This window comes from Babylonia areolata, chromosome 16 (genome assembly GCF_041734735.1).
Source record: "Babylonia areolata isolate BAREFJ2019XMU chromosome 16, ASM4173473v1, whole genome shotgun sequence".
Classification (NCBI taxonomy): domain Eukaryota; kingdom Metazoa; phylum Mollusca; class Gastropoda; order Neogastropoda; family Buccinidae; genus Babylonia; species Babylonia areolata.
The window spans coordinates 9,324,929-9,346,074 of record NC_134891.1 but is presented as its reverse complement, the minus strand read 5'-3'; the positions used below and the strand labels follow the sequence as shown (position 1 = coordinate 9,346,074).

Here is a 21,146-nt window from a genome sequence, read left to right as displayed (position 1 = left end):
CCAACGAAGAGTCAATCCCTCTTGTCGGGGCTGTGTGTGTCACTCTGTGGTCTGTGCTGGGTTGGGTCCGGTGGGGAGCGGACCAGGGGTTAGTCCCTGGTCCTCCCGGGAACCCAGCATGCACCATAGGTGCACCCCAGTACGGGTAGAATGGGGGATACCACCCGTGGGCACCAGCCATCCCGTGACCCCAGCCCCAAGGGTCACTGGTGCCTTGACCTCGTTGAAGGGAAAAGCCTGGCCAAGTCGGAGGGAGGTCAGGTCCGACTTGGGTGTCAGACAGGCCGAAAGGCCGGCGGTCTGACTGCCCGGAACCGCCTGACACGCGCGGGCCTCCCCCAGCAGGGGAGACCGGCCGGATAGCGGGGAGACCTGCAGAGCAGGTTGCCACGCGCCCAGAATCCCCTCCCGTGGGGAGACTGGGGTGGCTTGGCCCGGGGTGGGCTAAGTGGAGGTCCCCCCCCGGAACCAACTGTTTTTCTCCCCCAGGAGGAGGTGGGGGAGGGGGGTCGACCGAGGAGGGAGGAGGGGAAACAGCACTGGGGCCCCTGAGGGCCGTCTCCGTGTGGGGACCCGGATAACGGCGGGGGGCGGCCTCCCCTTGGGAGTCCGCACCCAGCCGCGAGTTCCCACCACCAAGAGAGGACGTGCTACTCCCCCTTCCACCCGCCTCGCGCTGGGACACTTCGGGAGGTGACGCTCGAATCCCTTTCCCCCCGGTCCCCTTCATGACCGTTTTATCGGGACGAGCGTCCCCTCCGCGATCAGCGTCTGCAGACGCATCGCCGCGGTCCCTATCGGGAGAAATCATGAGCTCCGGGCCTGGGAGAGTCTCTTGGCGAGTATCTCTGCCAGCATCATGATCCCTGCCTTCGTAGGATGGCAAACGAGGCATGGTACCGCGCGTAAGCACCCAGCGAACAATACGAACCCCAACAGAGAAAGGAAAGACAGGATCGACTCAGAGGTAGAAAATACGAAGAAATCGAGGGGGCCGAGTCGAAACGAGTACACAGAATGTAAGCACAATACACATGCAAGCCGCATACAACAAAATAAGGCCAAATGAAAACGCTTAATAGCCAAAAAAAGCGTTAGACGAGACAGAGCGAAAACCTGACAAGATGGCGTGGAGAGCCTTGGCCAAAGGAATGATTCAGCGCTTATAGCTGTTAGAGGCGTTTGATTGGCTAAGAGCGGGCCAGACTAAGAGGGGCGTCTTTTCACTGTTAGCCGCGCGAAATTTGGCCAAACAGAGCAAACCATAGGCCTAGTTTGCATCAGTTTGACATGGTACAGTATATGACACCAAAAATATTGTCAACCAGTTGTTAACCAGTCTTTAAAAACAGATTTATCTCACTCCGGACGATGGAACGTTATAGCGTTCCTGACGTAAAGGTAGCATTTTGGATGACGGAATGCTATAGCAGTTTTGACAATTAAAATTTTTTTCCACACTTTCCTCATGGGGTAGCACAAAAATTGCAGCTACACTGGGCATTGCAAACATGTCAAGGGTCGAATGGAAAGTTTCTTCGTGAGGTTCCATAACTATACACTCGCTGGCCAGCTGTTGACCTTGGTACCCCACATGACAAGCTAATCTGCATAGGTATCGAAAATGGCGTTGCAGGTGATACAAGTGGAAATTTTGCAAGCAAACTAGATCACGACAGTGGCTTTTTACTGCTGCTGAAGTGATAGAAAAGCTTCAAACTGAAAGTTTCGACATTAACGAGGATGACGAAGACATTGAATAAAGTATCTGCAGTGAAGAAAGCTACCAGCAAGTAGGTACTGACAGTGACTCGGCTTCTGAGGGCTGTGAAGAGAGGGAGGGGGGTGGGCGTACACGCGTGAGGAGAGGGGTCAGTGGGTCAAGTACAGGGAGTTTCATTCAGTTACTTTGTGTTTTGTATTTTTTGTGATCTTTTTCCTAACCCTAACAAATGGGTCGTCTGCAGGGGAAAGCAAGGGAGAAAACTATTCATCTGGAGTGAGTTAATGAAATGGTTACTATTAATGGTTTTAAAATGTTTCGATTTCCAATCTGATCATGAGGAACTACATTAATCATAATGCCAATAACAATGATCAGTATTGCCCTTAATCAGAACCCTTAATTCACATTGATAGTAAAAGGAGGAGTTTGTATTATACTCCATGTTTGGTGTTAAATATACTTACCATGTCAAACTGATGCAAACTAGGCCTATTGGTTTGCTCTGCTTGGCCAAATTTCGCGCGGCTAACAGTGAAAAGATGGGCCCACCGCTCTCAGCCAATCAAACGCCTCTAAAAACTATAAGCGCTTAATCATTCCGTGGCCATGAACAAAAATGCCCCATGAGAACCACGGCGGAGACGCGGGGACGGACGGGCGGGCATTCGAGTTTGACATGGTAAGTATATTTAACACCAAACATGGAGTATAATACAAACTCCTCCTTTTGGTGTCATATACTGTACCATGTCAAACTGATGCAGAATTTAAAGCAAATGGAGGCGGGCAACGCCTACTGGTTCATATGGGGAGCCCTTGTAACTGAGACGGCAGTGTTAGCTGCGACAAAGGAAATCCCCTTGGAACCGTCAGCCCTGGTCATACGGAAATTCCTGAGGTAGAAGTTGATGAAGGGATTCTCAGACGGCCAGAAGGCTGCCTCCAAGACATGCTGCGTTGGCACTGAGTGCTGGAAGGCAGCCGAAGTAGCTATGGCCCGCACTTCGTGTGCCCTGGGATGAAGACAGCTGATATCCCTGTGTGCATGAGAGTAGGCTCTACGAATGACTTGGGAAACCTGGCGGGAAATGGTGCCTGCAGCGATGTCTTTCTTGTAATTCTCATTGAGGGAGATGAGCAGACCCCTCTGAGAAGAACGCCTATGGCGAGACCTATCCCAATAATATTTGAGACACCGAACAGGACAGGTGCCTATCCTCATCATCTTGGGCAAGGATATCAGACAAAGGTCTGACCCTCGGAGAGGGGGAAGGAACCTCAGGGTCTTGGTTCTTAGCCAGAAACTCTGGAAGGAAACGAATAGTGATGGAACCATCTCTGTGGAAGGCCAGATCTTGTGGCATTTCACTAAGCCCGTGCAGCTCACTTCTACGACTGCCTGTGGCCAGCCACAGAAGGAAAGTGGTCTTGAGGGTGAGGATGTCAACAGGAATAGTCCCCAATGGTAGGAAGGGCTGTTTTCGAATGAAATCCAGCACCAGGAACAAGTCCCAGAGGGGCACTCTTCTGGGGTCTCTAGCTTCCTTCAGAGGGGCACCCCTAGCCACCTCTCTGAGCAGGCAATCCACTTCAAAGGCGGAACCACCTACGAGACAGAGCGTAAACCTGACAAGATGGCGTGGAGAGCCTTGGCCAAAGGAATGATTAAGCGCTTATAGTTTTTAGAGGCGTTTTATTGGCTGAGAGCGGTGGGCCCATCTTTTCACTGTTAGCCGCGCGAAATTTGGCCAAGCAGAGCAAACCAATAGGCCTAGTTTGCATCAGTTTGACATGGTACAGTATATGACACCAAACATAATGATACAACTTCAGTAGGAGGAGTTTGTATTATACTCCATGTTTGGTGTTAAATATACTTACCATGTCAAACTGATGCAAACTAGGCCTATTGGTTTGCTCTGCTTGGCCAAATTTCGCGCGGCTAACAGTGAAAAGATGGGCCCACCGCTCTCAGCCAATCAAACGCCTCTAAAAACTATAAGCGCTTAATCATTCCGTGGCCATGAACAAAAATGCCCCATGAGAACCACGGCGGAGACGCGGGGACGGACGGGCGGGCATTCGAGTTTGACATGGTAAGTATATTTAACACCAAACATGGAGTATAATACAAACTCCTCCTTTTGGTGTCATATACTGTACCATGTCAAACTGATGCAGAATTTAAAGCAAATGGAGGCGGGCAACGCCTACTGGTTCATATGGGGAGCCCTTGTAACTGAGACGGCAGTGTTAGCCGCGACAAAGGAAATCCCCTTGGAACCGTCAGCCCTGGTCATACGGAAATTCCTGAGGTAGAAGTTGATGAAGGGATTCTCAGACGGCCAGAAGGCTGCCTCCAAGACATGCTGCGTTGGCACTGAGTGCTGGAAGGCAGCCGAAGTAGCTATGGCCCGCACTTCGTGTGCCCTGGGATGAAGACAGCTGATATCCCTGTGTGCATGAGAGTAGGCTCTACGAATGACTTGGGAAACCTGGCGGGAAATGGTGCCTGCAGCGATGTCTTTCTTGTAATTCTCATTGAGGGAGATGAGCAGACCCCTCTGAGAGGAACGCCTATGGCGAGACCTATCCCAATAATATTTGAGACACCGAACAGGACAGGTGCCTATCCTCATCATCTTGGGCAAGAATATCAGACAAAGGTCTGACCCTCGGAGAGGGGGAAGGAACCTCAGGGTCTTGGTTCTTAGCCAGAAACTCTGGAAGGAAACGAATAGTGATGGAACCATCTCTGTGGAAGGCCAGATCTTGTGGCATTTCACTAAGCCCGTGCAGCTCACTTCTACGACTGCCTGTGGCCAGCCACAGAAGGAAAGTGGTCTTGAGGGTGAGGATGTCAACAGGAATAGTCCCCAATGGTAGGAAGGGCTGTTTTCGAATGAAATCCAGCACCAGGAACAAGTCCCAGAGGGGCACTCTTCTGGGGTCTCTAGCTTCCTTCAGAGGGGCACCCCTAGCCACCTCTCTGAGCAGGCAATCCACTTCAAAGGCGGAACCACCTAGCTGTTTGCATTGTGGTACAGAAGGCAGACCTGTACCCTCGCACAGAACTAGCAGACAGGATGAACCGAGGAGCAGAGAGCCAGAAAGTTGGCCAGCTGCATGCTCGTAAGGTTCGTAGGGGTAATGCCCTGAGCTGTACACCACCGCAACCATATCTTCCAGCGAAAGTCATACAAAGTCTCCATTCCCTGCCTCCTTGCTCTGGTGACTATGGAGAGGAGGTCAGAGGAGGCAGACCCCTGGGTCAGCACAGCCGACACAGAGGCCGACCGAGGGGTCGAGGACTTCAATGGTGATGCTGACAGTTCCGACCGCACAGCAGCCATGCGTGCTGGTGGAGCAGTTGAGGATTGGAATGCGGAGTGCCCGAGTGAGGCTGCCTCAGCAGATGAGATTTGGTTTCAAGTTCCAGGGGTGGGAACATGTGTCAGGGACTGAAGGTCCGGAAACCAGGTCTGGGCTGGCCATTTCGGCGCAATGAGGATCGGCTGCGGGTGTTCCAATCTGTCTTTCCGTATCACCTTGGACAGAATTGGAAAGGGAGGAAACGCGGAGGCAATCAGACTGCTCCAATCTAGAGAGAGAGCATCCACTGCCCACGCTTCTGGGTCGGCAACCGAAGACACGGAAGTGGGAAGTCTCTTGTTGAACAAGGTCCACCATCGGCCGAAACCACTGTTCCCACACCCCCTGAAGGCTGTCCTTGTCCAGGGTGCACTCTGTGCGCATGACACTCTTGGGCCTGCTAAGAGCATCTGCCAAGAAGTTGGTTTTTCCTGCTCAGTGTCTCGCTGAAAGTGCAATGCCCTTGCTGTGGCACCAAACGGAGGAGAGCCTCAGTCCGCATTGAGAGGTCTGCCGAGTGCGCTCCCCCCATTTGTTCACATAACATGCGACTGTCGTCTTGTCCGTGAACAAGCGGATGGTCTTGCCAGTGGCCTCCCCCATGAAGTGCAGGAGAGTCCTGCGAACTGCCTCCAGTTCCAGAACATTGATGTGGCATAGGCGCTCCTCCGGGGACCAAGTCCCTGCTGCATAGAGTGAGTCCATGTGGGCTCCCCAGCCCAGGGAGGAGGCGTCTGTGAAGAGTGCCACCTGAAGAGTAGGTGGGGTTAAGGGCACCCCCTGTGTCCAAAGGGGGTGATTAACCACTCTGATGTCACCTCGAGGAACCACTCGCCCAGACATATCTGGGTATCCCATGGCTGAGTGCTCTGGGACTGGCGTAACCTCAGTACCCTCTGGAGAGGGCGCTTGAGAACCCTGTCCAGGGGAATGAGAGGTGCCGTGGACTCCATCATGACCAAGAGGGAAGAAAGTGTCTGCGCTGTATCTTGGGAGGAGTGGCGCCAGTGGCTGAGGAGGCCTGCCAGACGGTACCAGTGATCTGGCGCCAGAGAGACTATCATAGACCGCATGTCGAATCTCATCCCTAAGAAGTCGAAGGACTGACATGGGGACAGATCGCATATCTGCTGGTCCATGAGGAAGCCCAGTTGGGAGCAAAGGTCTAGAAGTCTGGCCGTATGACTCAGGCACCGGGCCTGCGACTGGGCCAGGATAAGCAAGTCGTCCAGGTACACACAGAGACAAATGGATTCCGAGCGGACGATGGACACCAATTCCCGCACCACCTTGGTAGACAGGAAAGGGGCAAGGGACAGACCAAATGGGAGGGCCGGGAACTGGATCCCCTTGTCCCTCCACACGAACCTCAGGTACCGACGGGATGCCGAATGGATGAGTATATGAAAATAAGCATCTTCCAGATCGATAGAGGTAGGCCAATCACCTTGTTGGATGGTCTCCCGAATCTGTGCCTGTGTGTCCATCTTGAGTTTGATTTTGGGGAGGAATTTGTTGAGGGGGGACAAGTCCAAAACTGGTCTCCACCCTCCCGAGACCTTTGGAATCACCAACAACCAGCCGTAAAAACCGGGGCCCGGGTCCGAGAGTTGAGATATAGCCCCATGAGGAGTGGGTGCGATATCTCTTTTTCTAGGACGTTCTCCTGCTCTGTTGAGCTGGGCACCTAAGGAGGAAGAGTGGATCTTTAGAGGGGGGAGATCCTCCACCCAAGACAGCATGTACCCCGACTCTAGCACCGACATAATCCCGTCGTTGAGTCCCAGAGCACACCACTGATGTGCATGCCGGGACAAGTTTCCTACTTGGAGGGGCTGAACGACTGGCGGTGCTGAATCGGGGCCCAGTCATTGGGGGTGCTGCCTTCTGGCCTTGGGCATGGCCGGTCGGCTTGGACAGACCTAAGGTGGTTTATTCCTCTGCCACTGATTCGGCACACGCTGCCTTGACAGGCGGCGTGGTATATGGAGGGGCCCTGGTGGCCAGTCTCTTCAATGGCATAGAACCCTGGAGCCCATGAGAGGTGTGGGCCAAATATGAGGCCACCTCCCTGTTTGTCTCTGCCCTGTGGCTGACAAAATGGAGCGGGAACTGGCCGAAGAGGGAGTGCTGCTGTGCTGGGATGGACCGCAGGGCAGCCCTCTCCTCCACAGGAATGTTAGAGAGGCTGAAAATGGCATCACGCCGCGCTAGCCCAGTATTGAAGTGAAGGCTGGTAGCTGTGTCTGCAGCTGCCGTGAGACCAGATGCTACCCTATTGCCAAAAGCGTGTAACCTCTGGTCGGTGAAGAGGCCCGGCGGGACAGAGGAAGGAGACCCCTTGTCCTGATTAACTGGACACTGTTCGCACAGGTCATTGGCCCTGTGAAGGAACGTGTCGAAGGTGTACGCCGTGGAAACCTCGAGGGGGCAGCGGCGGGCCAATTTGTCCCACTCTGCTAACGTTTTAAAGGATAGGTTAGCTGAAGTGGGGAAGGTGGTGCGCTGTGAGACCAACATCCTGTCCTGTGCGGAGGGCTCTGCTCCGCTGTAGGCAGGGTGGTCCTGCGTGTACCAGGACCCCAACCCTCCCTTGTAGGAATCTTTAAGAAACTTTCCCGGGGAAAAGGCGCCCGGGGCAGAGAGGGACTCCCTGCCTAGAGGAGGGATGGAAGCAGCACCCCTGACAGTGCGGGCTGACTTAATAAGCCATACCTGCACCATTTCTGGCACTCTGAGTTGCCTTGTGGTTCTGGAGTTAGAGTCACATGGCGTAAGGAGGGTCAAAGGTAACAAAGTAGCCTGAGGGACTGCTTCGGCATACGTGGCCCTATTGGGGAGGGTCAGTTCGAGCTCGGCAAAGTCCGGGTTTGGTTCAGGCTGGTCCCTAGGGAGGCACGGGCTCAATCTGTCCCCCCTGGGATGTGGGCGAAGAGTGCTCATCTGCTTGTTCGTCCTCATCCGAAGACAGGGGCTCCCACTCTTGTTCGCAGTCCATCCCCTGCTGGGTGCCATCCCAAGTGGATGTACCCACTGGGGCGTCCTGTGAGCTGTGGTCAGCCCATTGGGATGAGCTGGGACGATCCCGAGCCGGGACCATGGCCGCCACTGTTATGTCCTTGACACCTGAAGCGGGTGGGGAGCGTGTGGACCGTAGGTCCAACCATGCTTGGGATGGTGGGTGCCACACCTTTTCAGAGAGGGCGTCCCTGGATGCAAGAGTGACCCACGAGTGCTGTGTGGGGACAAACACCCACTCATCTCACTGTAGGACCGAGGGCTGGGCAGGTGGGGACTGCCGGCTCCGCCGGGCCGAGTAGGGCCCCTGAGCAGCCGTCGGTCCTGACAAGGAGGCCGTTGTGACCGTGGTGGTCACCTGTGGGTTGACAGAGGCCCGATTTGTGGACAGAGTGGCAATATTGGTCGAGGAACTCGACCTGACCGACAAGAAGTCGATCCCACTTGTCGGGGCTGTGTGTGTCACCCTGTGAGATGTGCTGGGTTGGGTCCGGTGGGGAGCGGACAAGGGGCTGGCCCTTGGTGCTCCCGGCAACCCAGTGTGCATCCTAGATGCGCCCCAGTACGGGTAGAATGGGGGTAACTACCCGTGGGCACCAGCCATACTGTGACCCAAACCCCAAGGGTCACTGGTGCATTGACCTCCATGAAGGGAACAACCTGGCCAAGTCGGAGGGAGGTCAGGTCCGACTTGGGTGTCAGTCCCGCCTGAAGACGAGCGGGCTGACTGCCCGGAACCGCCTGACATGCACGGGCCTCCCCCAGCAGGGGAGACCGGCCGGATAGCGGGAAGACCTGCAGAGCAGGTTGCCACGCGCCCCGAATCCCCTCCCGTGGGGAGACTGGGGTGGCTTGGCCCGGGGTGGGCAAAGTAGAGATCCCCCCCCGGAACCAAATTTTTCTCCCCCCCCAAAAGGAGGTGGGGGAGGGGGGTCGACAGAGAAGGGAGGAGGGGGAACAACAATGGGGCACGTGAGGGCCGTCTCCGAGTGGGGACCCGGGTAATGGCCGGGCGCGGCCTCCCCTCGGGAGTCCGCGCCTAGCTGCGAGTCCCCACAGCACGGAGATGACTTGCCATTCCCCCCTCTCCCTGCCTCGCGCTGGGACACCTCGGGAGGCGACGCTCGTACCTCTTTCCCCCCGGTCCCCTTCATGACCGTTTTACTGGTACGAACGTCGCCTCCGCGATCAGCGTCTAACGACGCATCGCCGCGGTCCGTATCGGGAGGAATCATGAGCTCCGGGCCTGGGAGAGTCTCTTACCGAGTCTCAATCCCAGCATCATGATTCCCTGCCTTCGTGGTATGGCACACGAGGCATGGAACCCGCGCTTAGGCACCCAGCGAAAATCCGACCCCCAACAGAGAAAGGAAAGACAGGATCGACTTAGAGGCAGAAAAAATCGAACGAATCGAGGGTGCCGAGTCGAATCGAGTACACAGAATGTAAGAATACAATAAACACAAGCCGCATGCAACAAAATAAGGCCAAAAGGATACGCTGAACAGCCGAAAAAAGCGTAAGACGAGACAGAGCGTAAACCTGACAAGATGGCGTGGAGAGCCTTGGCCAAAGGAATGATTAAGCGCTTATAGTTTTTAGAGGCGTTTGATTGGCTGAGAGCGGTGGGCCCATCTTTTCACTGTTAGCCGCGCGAAATTTGGCCAAGCAGAGCAAACCAATAGGCCTAGTTTGCATCAGTTTGACATGGTACAGTATATGACACCAAATACTATTTACATTTCAATTTCACGCTAGATTGTATACAACAATTCAACAACTGGCTGAAATGAATTAGCAAATGCAAGTAAACTACCAACCGAAAAATTAAAGCAGAAGAAAATATCATTAACAACGAGCATTCCTTGTATGCAAATCGCTGACACCTAACCAAATTATTATACATACATGTGGTCGCACTTGCATGTGCCCACACACGCACACACCCGCACACACACACTCCCTCACTCCATCTTTCTTTTCGATTTTCAGAAGAAAAACATCAAGTCAGGATGCTGCATCCATCTGCATTTTCAGCTTCAGATACTGCAACATATAAACAGTTCAGTTAAGTTCAGTTGCTCCAGGAGGTATCACTGCGTTCGGACAAAACCCAAATACATGTACTCCACACCACATTTGCTAAGCAGATGCCTGACCAACAGCGTAACCCAACATCCTTAGGCCTTGAGGGAAAAAACCAAATGAATCGAAATAAGGTAAATAAATAAATGTATACACAAATGAATAAGAATTTTTTTTTTTAAAGAATAATAATGATACTATAAATATAGAAATACAGAAACACAGCGTGTGATTTAGCAGCTGTATACTGCCACACGTAAAGCCCAATGATCAGATCTTGTCTTGTCAATCAAGATGGCAAGTCTTGCTGTTTTGCTGAGGTTCATGACATTAATTTTAAGTAAATCAAGGAGAAAAATTACAAATGCAGCAGTCAATATGCTCTTGGCACATGTGCATTTGTTCCCACAACTAATAAAGGGGGGGAGAGGGCAGGAACCTTTTCCAAAAAAATAACAGAAACAACAACAAAAAAACGCCCACAATATTTGGTAAGTGAAACAGAGCTATCCGTTTGTTCTTTTCACTATATAAGTGACATCAAACGTCTGTCTTGCTCACATGAGTTTGGGACTGCACACGGTGACCTGCTGAGCTGAAAATATTAAGGAGCCACTCAGCTGTGCCCCAGAGCTCAGCCACCTTTATTGCTGAGCAGGCAAGAAGGTCTAAAAATAATAACTGGACTCCTTAAGAGAGGCTTCAGAAAGGCAACAAGAAAATATGAGTGATGTCTGAATTAAACTGGTAAGAGAACTTTCTACATGTGAAAGAAATGTCCTGCCACAAAAGAATGTGCTTCATCTTCCTCAACCTCTTCATTGCTATCAGTCACATATATACATGTAAATAACAGATAGACAGATAAATATGACTGACCTTCTTCCTGCTGATGATGGCCTGTTGCACCCACAGCAGCTCCATGGCAACATTCTGTCGCTGCTTCACCAGCTCTTCCGTGCTCAGTGACCTCAGTTTGACCTCCGTCGTCTCTTCCAATCCAGTCTCCGGGGAACGTTCCTTCACTGTCGGGACACAATTTCGACAGATTTCACAATATTAGCTTTTCTACTATTTCACAATTTTGTTAAAACTAATAATGGGCTGCCTTAAACATGGTTCTGCTGCTGATAGAGCTCACAAGAATTTCCATGGAAAACATCTATGTGGAAGTTTCAGACAATTGTCTACGAAACTCGCTATCCGCAGTCGATCTTGACCCCATCAAACCCAGTCAAAGATATCGCCAGAGTCCTCACTGAAGCTGTGGACTAACTGCCAAACGTATACACAATATCGCCTACAACTGGTACAAGCACCTCACAGTCACAGCTCAGCGATTTGTCTTTACAAATATATAGTAACTGATAACACTTCTAAGCAGGTGAACAAATGAAAATGTACCATTCAACAAGGTTTATGTTTTTGAATATATATATATGATGGGCGCAATAGCTGAATGGCTAAAGCGTTGGACTTTCAATCTGAGGGTCCCAGGTTCAAATCTCGGTAACGGCGCCTGGTGGGTAAAGGGTGGAGATTTTTCCGATTTCCCAGGTCAACATATGTGCAGACCTGCTAGTGCCTGAATCCCCCTTCGTGTGTATACGCAAGCAGAAGATCAAATACGCACATAAAAGATCCTGTAATCCATGTCAGCGTTCGGTGGGTTATGGAAACAAGAACATACCCAGCATGCATTCCCCCGAAAAACAGAGTATGGCTGCCTACATGGTGGGGTAAAAATGGTCATACATGTAAAAGCCCACTCGTGTATACGAGGGAACATGAGAGTTGCAGCCCACAAATGCAGAAGAAGAAGTAGAATATATGGTTGTAATAATGGTGGAACCTGGTTCATCACTTTAATGAAATCCTTTACTGACTGGATCATATGAAAGAGCTCCAGATTATCAAACTGTGTACAGCATGAAATAGTGAGCCTATAACTGGAAAGTTATGATCAATGTTGTTTCGACTGCTACTGACAAAAATAGCAAAGGTTTCTCCAACTGTGAATGTTCAAGAGAATTTAAAGGATCCTTGAACTTTCCAGATTGATTGTTTCTTTTGATTCAATTCACCTCTTCCAAATATCTCATATATATATATATGATTTATTCAGTGTCAGGTTCCTTATTACTGAACATGTTTCTACCTGCTTTTAGTTGCGGTGCTTAAGAAGTATATAATAGTTTATAAGGAAAATATTGGATATGGAAGTTTCGGAGGACTAGTCTATCCCGTACATAACTACACATTTGTGAATCTGTCTCAAAGTGGTCATTATATTCATTAAAATAAACACACACACAACGATGCCACCCGCCCCTTTCTTTTACACACACACATACAATCTGATATTACCTAAACACAAACACACATGAACACACAGAGTCCATACCACCCAAACACACATACCACTCCACACCTCTTACACATTGTATACGTGTATTAAACTCTAAAACACACCTGCAAAGTGACACACACGCGCACACTCACATACACACACATCATACCGCTCACACCATATATATATACATGAATACCACCCCACAACATACAAAAACACACACACTCTGATGTCTCACCAGTCTTGTGATCCTGCACAACGCTGCTGCTGCTGTCCCACACTGAAGTCTGGTCACCATGGAAACTGTCAATTCTTCTCATGCTAGAAGACTCTGAGGCAGGGTCCGTAACAACGGTCAGACCGTCAGATGACACAGCTGCCTGGGAGGAAGGCTGCTGGCTAGCTGAGGAAGCAACAGTGCCAGAACCGGAACCAAGAGAAAAAGCGACATTCGGGTTGCCTTTGTCAGTATCACTGCTCACTGCTGTGTGTTGCTTCAGACCTTTGGGCACTGTCACTGTCACTGAATCTTCAACAGAGTCCTGATTCTGGGAAGTCTGACAGTCACTTTCTTTTTCACAAATAACTTCTTTAACAGGCAGTATATCCATGGCATCAGTTTCACATTTTCCATTTGTCGAGGGGTTTGTCTCTTTAGGCTCAAGTTGCTTTTTATTCGTTTGTAAAAATTCAGTCTGCACTTCTTGATCTGATTGTGTTTTGTTCGAATCTGGCTTGGATATCACCGGCACAACACTTTCTGTTTCTGTGTGCACAGGTGTTCTTTCTGCACATTTCGGGCATTGTGATTCAGTTATTTGTTTGGTAACTTCAGAAGTGTTAGATTTGCTTTCATAAGTCTGTTTACAAACATGCCTCTGATCCTGGTTCTTCCATGCCCGTGTCCTTTTTGACTCCCTGGAAACAATGGGATGTGGAAGAACTGATTCCGTCCACTCTACTCTCTTTGCCGGTCCATCTAGTTCTTGCACAATCTGCTCGAATTCCACCTGTGCTTCTTTCAGTTTCTTTCTGACGAACCATCCCCGACACTGAGCCTGAAAATGAAAAGAAAATTGCACATCACATATGGTCAGATATTCATTGATTGAATACAGCATACATGTTTGGTTGAAATGACAGGATATTCTAATATTCATTACACATAATACAGACCTAATCACATAACATGTCTGCAAATGCTCATCATTACATACTTAAGCACACTTCCATACATATTACCCACACACTAATAAGTAATAATATGCACAAGCACATCTTTCTGTCTGACATGCTGTTGTATAGATGTATGCATACATGTATCCTTTCAAATCTACCAAAGCCTGCAAAAGTATTTGTGAATGTAATATAATTTCTTCAGGTAACCAGGTATTGCTGGTGAAAGAAATTTAACAACAGGAACAATTCAGTGCTTTGACAGGCATTCTGTTATTTCCTTAGTAGGAAATGAAATGATTCTATAAGTATCCATATCACACACACACACACACACACACACAGACACACACTCTTCCTTCATTCCATAGAGTGACCACAATAACTTGTTCATTATTCTGTCACTAATGGGAGGATCTGCAGGAAAAAAAAAAAAAAGCACAAATAAAAAAAAATTGAAAAAAAGGACATTTATTTCGCAGTATCTAGGCTAGACCTCTCCAGCTAGCGAAGCACCCCCCAGGTACATACACTGAACTGCACAGCTCTAGTACGTCATTTACTGCTACTATAATCCATGATCCCTACACTAAGAATTAAAACTGTAACTCCTTTTTTTCCCCTTTTCTTTTCTTCACTTCCATCCTCCTTTTCCTCTCTCTCTCTTTGGTGGTGGTTCGTGGGGAGGAGGGGGCGTGGGGGGGAGGGGGGGGGGGTCAGCATTTGACAACCACCGTGACACACTCGACAAAAAGGTGCCAGTAGCGCTGGCCTCCACAACTGTCAGGGGCAGGGCATTCCAGTCAACAACAGCAAGGGCCATGTCATTTCATTCTGCAGGACAGACCAGCTAAAGAACTCATTCTTTGTAAAAACAATAGCGGAATGGAATCAGCTGGAGGAACGAGTTGTGGGTGCAGGTACGACCACAGCATTCAAGGCAGCTATCAAAAGACCCCTGCCAGCTACTGTTTCCCATCAATAACAGTAGCAGTAGAAGGGGTTTTTTGGGGTTTGTTGTTGTTATTGTTGTTGTTGTTACTTTTTTTGCATGCGCTCTCCCAAGTTCCATTGCAATGATGGCCATATTGGCCTCTGCGGTGTACAGATCCTGATGAATCATGCTTGTCTGTACTGTGTCCTACAAGAGATATGGGACAGTTGTTCTGGGTGGGCTCATCGTTGTAGCAGCGGTGGGGGGCAGGGGGTGGGGGGGTCTTCTGCCTCAGGGAAGGTATGTTGACTTTGTCATGCCAGCTGCAGTTTGTTTTGCATGGCTAGTCTTGGCGTTTCACACACACACACACATACACAGTGACATAATAATAATAATAATGGATACTTATATAGCACACTATCCAGAAATCTGCTCTAGGTGCTTTACAAAAACGCTTTTGTTAACATAAAACATATCTATGTTACATACACACACCAAAATGTGATTACACACACACACACACACACACACACACACACACATACGCACACACACGCGCGCGCGCGCGCGCACACACACACACACACACACACACACACAGCATACATACATTTTAACATACATGTGTATCTAACAGCTACCCTAACACATATGCACACGTAGGCAGGCACAAACTTACATAAACACACGCACACACAATACACATTCATACACATGCATGTAGTTATGTACACATACATATGTATACACACATAGTCATACACACACAAACACACACACACACACACACACACACAAACTCCAATGCCAAACACCCATGCTTAGAAAATGCTGAAAATATACCAACTATCTCAAAATGGATAAATACCTGCAACAGTGTAACTGCATTTGAATCATAGTCGCTCACGCTCACGTCAAAACAAGTTTCATCCCCTTCCGCCGCCATTTTTCAACAACTGCTGAGAAACGAGAAACTTCCGTCTCGTTAGTTCACGCCCCTTATCACGTGCTCATGATGTCTGCTACGGTAATCAACATCAATCGAAACTCGTAGCAGACTGTTTTGAAGAAGACGAGTCCAAGAGCGAACGTATTCCTTTCTTTCAGCAGACTCTGCAGGTAGCAAAATCACAATGACATCCCATGGAAGGATTGGAGATATACAGGATCTTGAGAAAGGTATTGATTTAAAGAAAAAAATCAGATTCAGCAGAACTGTTGCTGGTCCTTGTACACTAATGGGAGTCCAGTTACGTTAGTGGTTGTACTAACAGCAGTCTCTCGAGTGTGAGCAATGTTAGATAACCCTCAAGTTGGCATTCACACGGGCATATTATAGACATATCGATGTAACTATCCTCCCGCTCTTACCAGTCTAGACCCACGTTGCTTGCAGTTACGGACTAACCATGTTCTGATGTTATGCCACTGTCAAGCAGCTGATACAGGTCTGTAGTTATACTATGAAGTATACAATTATTAATTATGAAGTAATCAGATCACTTAGTGAGAGTATATTTCAATGTTTGGTACTGGGTTATAAAATGGATTATTGTTGTTTGAACATTTTGTGACTCTTGACAATCACATAATGGAAATAAAACTTGCAATGTGCATAATTTTATATTTTAACTTGAAGAATATGTCTTCTCTTTTATATAATAATTTCTGTGTGCAGTTTTGGAAACATTGCCAGGAAATAATACACGTTAAAAAAAAAAAAGAGTACAGGCTACAGGTAGTGCATCTGAACCAAAACTTTGCTCTCTGGAACGCAATGTATTATTTGAAACATGTGAGTTTGTGAACACAGGAGCCCGAGTGGCAACGAGCATCTTGCAGCAGCGTGCCAATGATGTGAGAGCAAATGTTGTCAACTGGAAGTCTTACCTACAGTAAGTGGTGTGCTGCTGGCTTTTCACTTAAAGAAGCAGCACAGAGAGGTCATTTCTCAATAGTGTGTCAGTTCATTGAATGTGTGATCGTGGTCTCAGTTTGAGGAAGACATTAGAACTTTTGGCAGTATCTACAATTTTTCCCCCCTCAAGACAAAATGAGTAACGTTCTCAAGGCGCAGATGTTCACCCTGCCAGTCATGCAGAGGAGTGGAGGGGAATAAAAGTTTCCCATTTCTGAACTTTTTGGGGCTTGGTGGGATGGAGGTGTGTGTGTGTGTGTGGGGGGGGGGGGGGGGGGGGGTGAGGAGGGCAGGTTCAAGGATGGAAGAGGGGTGAGGGTAGAGGGCAGAAAAAAAGAAGAATATCATTCATTGAGCCATTTGAGAAGAAAGGCAAGACTTTGATCAAAGGAAGAAAAACACTGAGCTGAAGTTGAAAATCTGGGCAGAAGAAAGAAAACTTGTGTCCGGAAGCAGCAGATTTGTGTTGAGCCAAACATGAAGTTTTGTTCTGAAGCCTTCCTCAATCTGTATGATCTGATGTCACCTGATTTTACGTTTGATAGTCATGTTGTGTCAGCCAGTGTCATTACTAAGTGTACCTGTACCTCTTGCAGAAGTGTTGAAGCACTGGAATGCATTTGAAGAACACACTGAAGCAGTGAAAGATAGAAGTGTCAACTGGAAATCATATTTTCAGTGAGTCATTTTCCCCTCAGCCTGCATGGCACTTGAGTTGGGAGCCAGGGTCATTCTCCTCCCCACAGGAGCCTGGACCCTCAGATTGTGCACCACTGCATGTTGGTTTGCAATTTTTTTTGCTGTGCTGCTCTGCATCTGGTTTCAGTTCATTTGGGTTTGGGGCTGGCGATCAGCACAAAACTTAAAAGTATAAGATTTTATTCGTGACACTTTTCATCAAACAGTCGAGAAGAATTATGTTTTGCATCAAAACTTTGTTGTGCTTTCTTCTTCATGAGCATTCATTTCCCATGTCATGGTCACCATCGTTTGGTAATAATTCCTGTTTCGTTTTGGGGTTGTTGCTTGTTGCTGTGTTGTTGTATTTTTCTTTCTTTCTTTCTTTCTTTTTTTTTTTTTTTTTTTTTTTTAATAGTTTAAGCTGTGACATGGGAGTGAAAGCTTATGGAAAAGAATACCTGCAACTTTTTTTGGGGGGTGGGGTGGGGGTTAGGTCCAAAATTATTCAGCTTGCTCCTAGAATGAAAAATTAAAAAAGAAAACATAAAAGAAAGGAAAGCATGTGTCATTATTGAAAGTACTTCATTTTCGATTCATGCACATTAATTTTTGTTTATAAATTACTAATTTTATTGATTGACTGTAGTGTTTAAAAGCAATGTCAGGTGTTCTGTGGCCTTTTTTTTTTTTTTTTTTTTTTTTTTTTTTTTTTTTTGCTGAATTATATTGAATTTGAAACACTTTGAGAACAATAATCATCATTGCACTGCAGTTTTTGGAGGTATGCTTTTCAAGGTATGCTTTCCTTTTTTTTCTGCATGTGTGTGTATGTGTGTGTGTGTGTGTGTGTGTGTGTGTGCATTGGAGTCAGGATCAAATGATGATGTTTTCATACATTTTCTTGCTCTTTTTTAATACGGATGTGTGTGTGTGTGTGTGTGTGCTGTTCAGTTCACATGTCTTGTATTTATGTGTCAATCACATGATGTGTTTGTGTTCTCCTGGACCCACCGCCCCCTCACTGCACCCCCTTCTCTCTCCCACTCTCTCTCTCACCCCCTGTTTCTCCCCCCTTTCAGTTTCTTAAAAAAAAAAAAAAATCTTTTTCATCCTTTTTACTTTCTTTTTAAACAGCCTTTTCTTGATTTTCCTTCTTTTTCTTGTGAATCTCAAGAGGATATCAAGTTAAACTTTACATTTGGTGTTCTCGTATACTGAATGAAAGGAAGATGCTTTTTTTTTTTTAATTTAATTTTTCTCTCTTTTTTTTAGGTGATTATGATTAATTCAACTTTGCTATGTCAGGATAGACTCTTGTCATTTTCTGTGGTGAGCAAAAAAAAACTATCACCAGTAGAATCTAGGTTGCTGTTAATTTGTCAGTCTTCTCTGCAGATCTTCCTCAGCATTGTGAATGATGTTGCTTTTTTTTTTTTTAATCCGCTCAGAAACTGGGCTATGGAGTATGGTGGACAGTGTAACTGTAAGGTCTGTGGGCAGCTGTACACTGTAAAGTGATCTATGGCTTTGCTTCATAAATGGTATCTTGATAACTGGTTTTTGAGTGGTTGTGCTGTACATGTTTTCTGTAAAGTAAGAAAGAAAAATATCTGTGAGTTCATAGACCACAAAGTTATGTCTTATTTTGTATCTTATTTCATCGCAATATTGTTTCTTATGGATATATATATATATATATATATATATATATATATATATATGTTTCCTGTGAGGTTTTATTCTGACACCTTTTTTATGGTTTGTAACATGGCTGGTGAGGTGTTGTCCGTGTATACTGATGTGTGTGTATGTCTAAGGGAAAGGGAGGGATAGCGGGGTTGGGGTGTTACAAGGGGTGATTGGGTGTGCATGTATGTGAGTTGATTAGTTTATGTATTGCAGGATATGTATGTTCACTTTTCTTATATATTTCAGTGTGAATGACGTGGTTTTCTTTCCCATTCAACATGACTAGTTTAATTACACATACTTAACCGTGACCCAACTAGTGCAGACATTCCTGCCTGTGCAAACTACTATCCACCTATGCGGAGAAAACAAAACTACGGCCGATACCCATTCAACATGACTAGATTTATCGATTGATGCATAATTATTTTAATGAATGGCCATGTTGTAAATGTTATTGAGCTTTGTATGTTTATACTTAAATGCCACATCTACTCAAGCTAAATGACAGATTTCTGTGAGTTTACAGACAATAAAAGTTATGTCTTGACCTATTTTATCTTGGTTTATCTCCAAAACTGATGAAATTTTGATTTTCTTCTGGACTCCTGATGTTAACGACTGCAGTTGGTGCTTTCAAAAATATTTATGTTCGTTGGTGTCTTTGATAAATTCCCTCAGGTTTTCAAAACTCAGTCTGATAGTTTTATAATCACAAGAATTCATTCTAAATGTTCCAGTTGACCGTTGTTTGCTGAATCAAGATGTACAGTATTAAACTGTGCTTGGCCAATTCTTGAAAGAACTTTTTTTTTTTTTCCCCCCATTTTGGATTTGACTTTAAATTGACTGTAAAAAGCACAGTGTGATTCAGCTGTCCAGAACTCTTAAATCTATGTTTTAACTCATATATTATTTGAATATTTCGGGCACAATTTCTCTGTGGAGAAAAGGTCATATGTGTGCATTTGTGTGTGTGTGTGTGTGTGTATGAGTGCAAATGTAATTGCATTTGTTCAAGCATTTTGTGTGCGTTTTGTGAGTGTGTGTGTTTGTGTTTATGTATGGGTGCATGCGTGTGTGTGTGTATTCGTTCGTTCTTTAGTTTAACGTCTTTTCACTGTAAGTGATATTAGACGAGGGTAGGAAAAAATCAAGTGGGTGGAGGGGACAGGGAAATTACTGTGTACGAAAGTGTGTGTGTGTGTGTGCATGCGCGTGTGTGTGTGTATGTATGTGTGTGTGTGTGTGTGTGTGTGCCAGATAATCCATCTTCTGTTAACTTTCCAAGGGTTTTTACTAGTTGTGTGTGTGTGTGTCTGTGTGTGTGTGTGTGTGTGTGTGTGTGCTGGTTAGTGTGTGTCAGGTGTTGTTTATCCTGTTTGTTTACCCTGTAAACCTCTGTTTATAGTTTGTTTTCATTGTGTTAATTAACTTTTAAACCCCTGTTGACAGCTTTCATTTCTCAATGTTGTTTACCCTGTAAACCCCTGTTGAGAGTTTCATTTCTCCGTGTGTTCAGTGTACAGTACAGCATTGGTATAAATTTACACTCACAACAAGCAGCATATACAATAAAAGGTATTTTTCTCCAGCCATGTACATTGGAAATGAAGTTATTGTTAATGTTTTGTTGATTTCTATTTCATTCATTTTTTTTTTTTTTTATGTGTGTGTCAAACTGTGTTTGTTTGGATTATTCATGAAGTTAAGTTTGTACATGTGAAATAATCAGGATTTCATCAGTTCAGGTTGTATCTAACTCTTTGTCAAATTAATGAATTGAAGTCTGTTTCAAAGTGTTCATGGTATTTTGCATGCTTCCCTTCAGTGATAGATTTCTGTTATATTTTGTTGTTCTGTCTTTTTGCTGTTCTGTGTTACTGGACGGGTAGATTTGTACGTTGTAGTTGTGTTGAATCTGTTATACTTATTTTCTTCATGTTGTTGTTTTATTCTTTCCCGTTGTTGTTGTTGTTGTTGTTGTTGTTTATCACTGTCTGTAACATTTCAGTTCACTGTCATTATTGTAGTTGATATTGTTATCATATTGTTGTTATTGTTCAAAGATGTAATTACGTTTCACGATCAGTTTTACTACCTGGATTTGTTTCAGTGTGGTCTTTGTCTAACCTGCTTTAGTAAGGAAGTTTGCTAAAGAAAAACATGTGCCTGTCCTGTTTGTTTTGTT

The 21,146-nt window shown here is 46.5% G+C and overlaps 2 protein-coding genes across 3 annotated transcripts in view; one reads left to right on the top strand and one right to left on the bottom strand.

Annotated features, from left to right (window-relative positions):
* Positions 1-9,865: 9,865 nt before the first annotated feature.
* Positions 9,866-15,628, bottom strand: LOC143291125 (uncharacterized). Its single transcript, XM_076600758.1, has 4 exons — positions 15,536-15,628; positions 12,793-13,612; positions 11,081-11,226; positions 9,866-10,162 (listed from the first exon to the last, which is right to left on the bottom strand). The coding sequence occupies exons 1-4, from the start codon at positions 15,611-15,613 to the stop codon at positions 10,124-10,126; spliced, it is 1,083 nt and encodes a 360-aa protein (XP_076456873.1). The 5' UTR covers positions 15,614-15,628; the 3' UTR covers positions 9,866-10,123.
* Positions 15,629-15,677: 49 nt separating this feature from the next.
* Positions 15,678-21,146, top strand: part of LOC143291123 (V-type proton ATPase subunit H-like) — a 33,120-nt gene continuing 27,651 nt past the window's right edge. The window contains exons 1-2 of one of the 2 annotated variants that reach the window (XM_076600757.1): positions 15,678-15,846; positions 17,182-17,263. In XM_076600757.1, coding sequence (XP_076456872.1) covers positions 15,801-15,846; positions 17,182-17,263 — 128 coding nt within the window. In that variant the 5' untranslated portion in view covers positions 15,678-15,800. Of the gene's footprint in view, positions 15,847-16,480; positions 16,563-17,181; positions 17,264-21,146 lie in introns of both variants that reach the window. The other variant, XM_076600756.1, reaches the window with a different exon arrangement.

Coding starts and splice junctions, on each gene's coding strand:
- LOC143291125 (XM_076600758.1), bottom strand. CDS start 15,613: ATGGCGGCGGAAGGGGATGAAACTTGTTTTGACGTGAGCGTGAGCGAC. Junction 13,613..15,535: donor ATGCAGTTACACTGTTGCAG/GTATTTATCCAT, acceptor TTTCATTTTCAG/GCTCAGTGTCGGGGATGGTT. Junction 11,227..12,792: donor TGTGCAGGATCACAAGACTG/GTGAGACATCAG, acceptor GTGTCCCGACAG/TGAAGGAACGTTCCCCGGAG.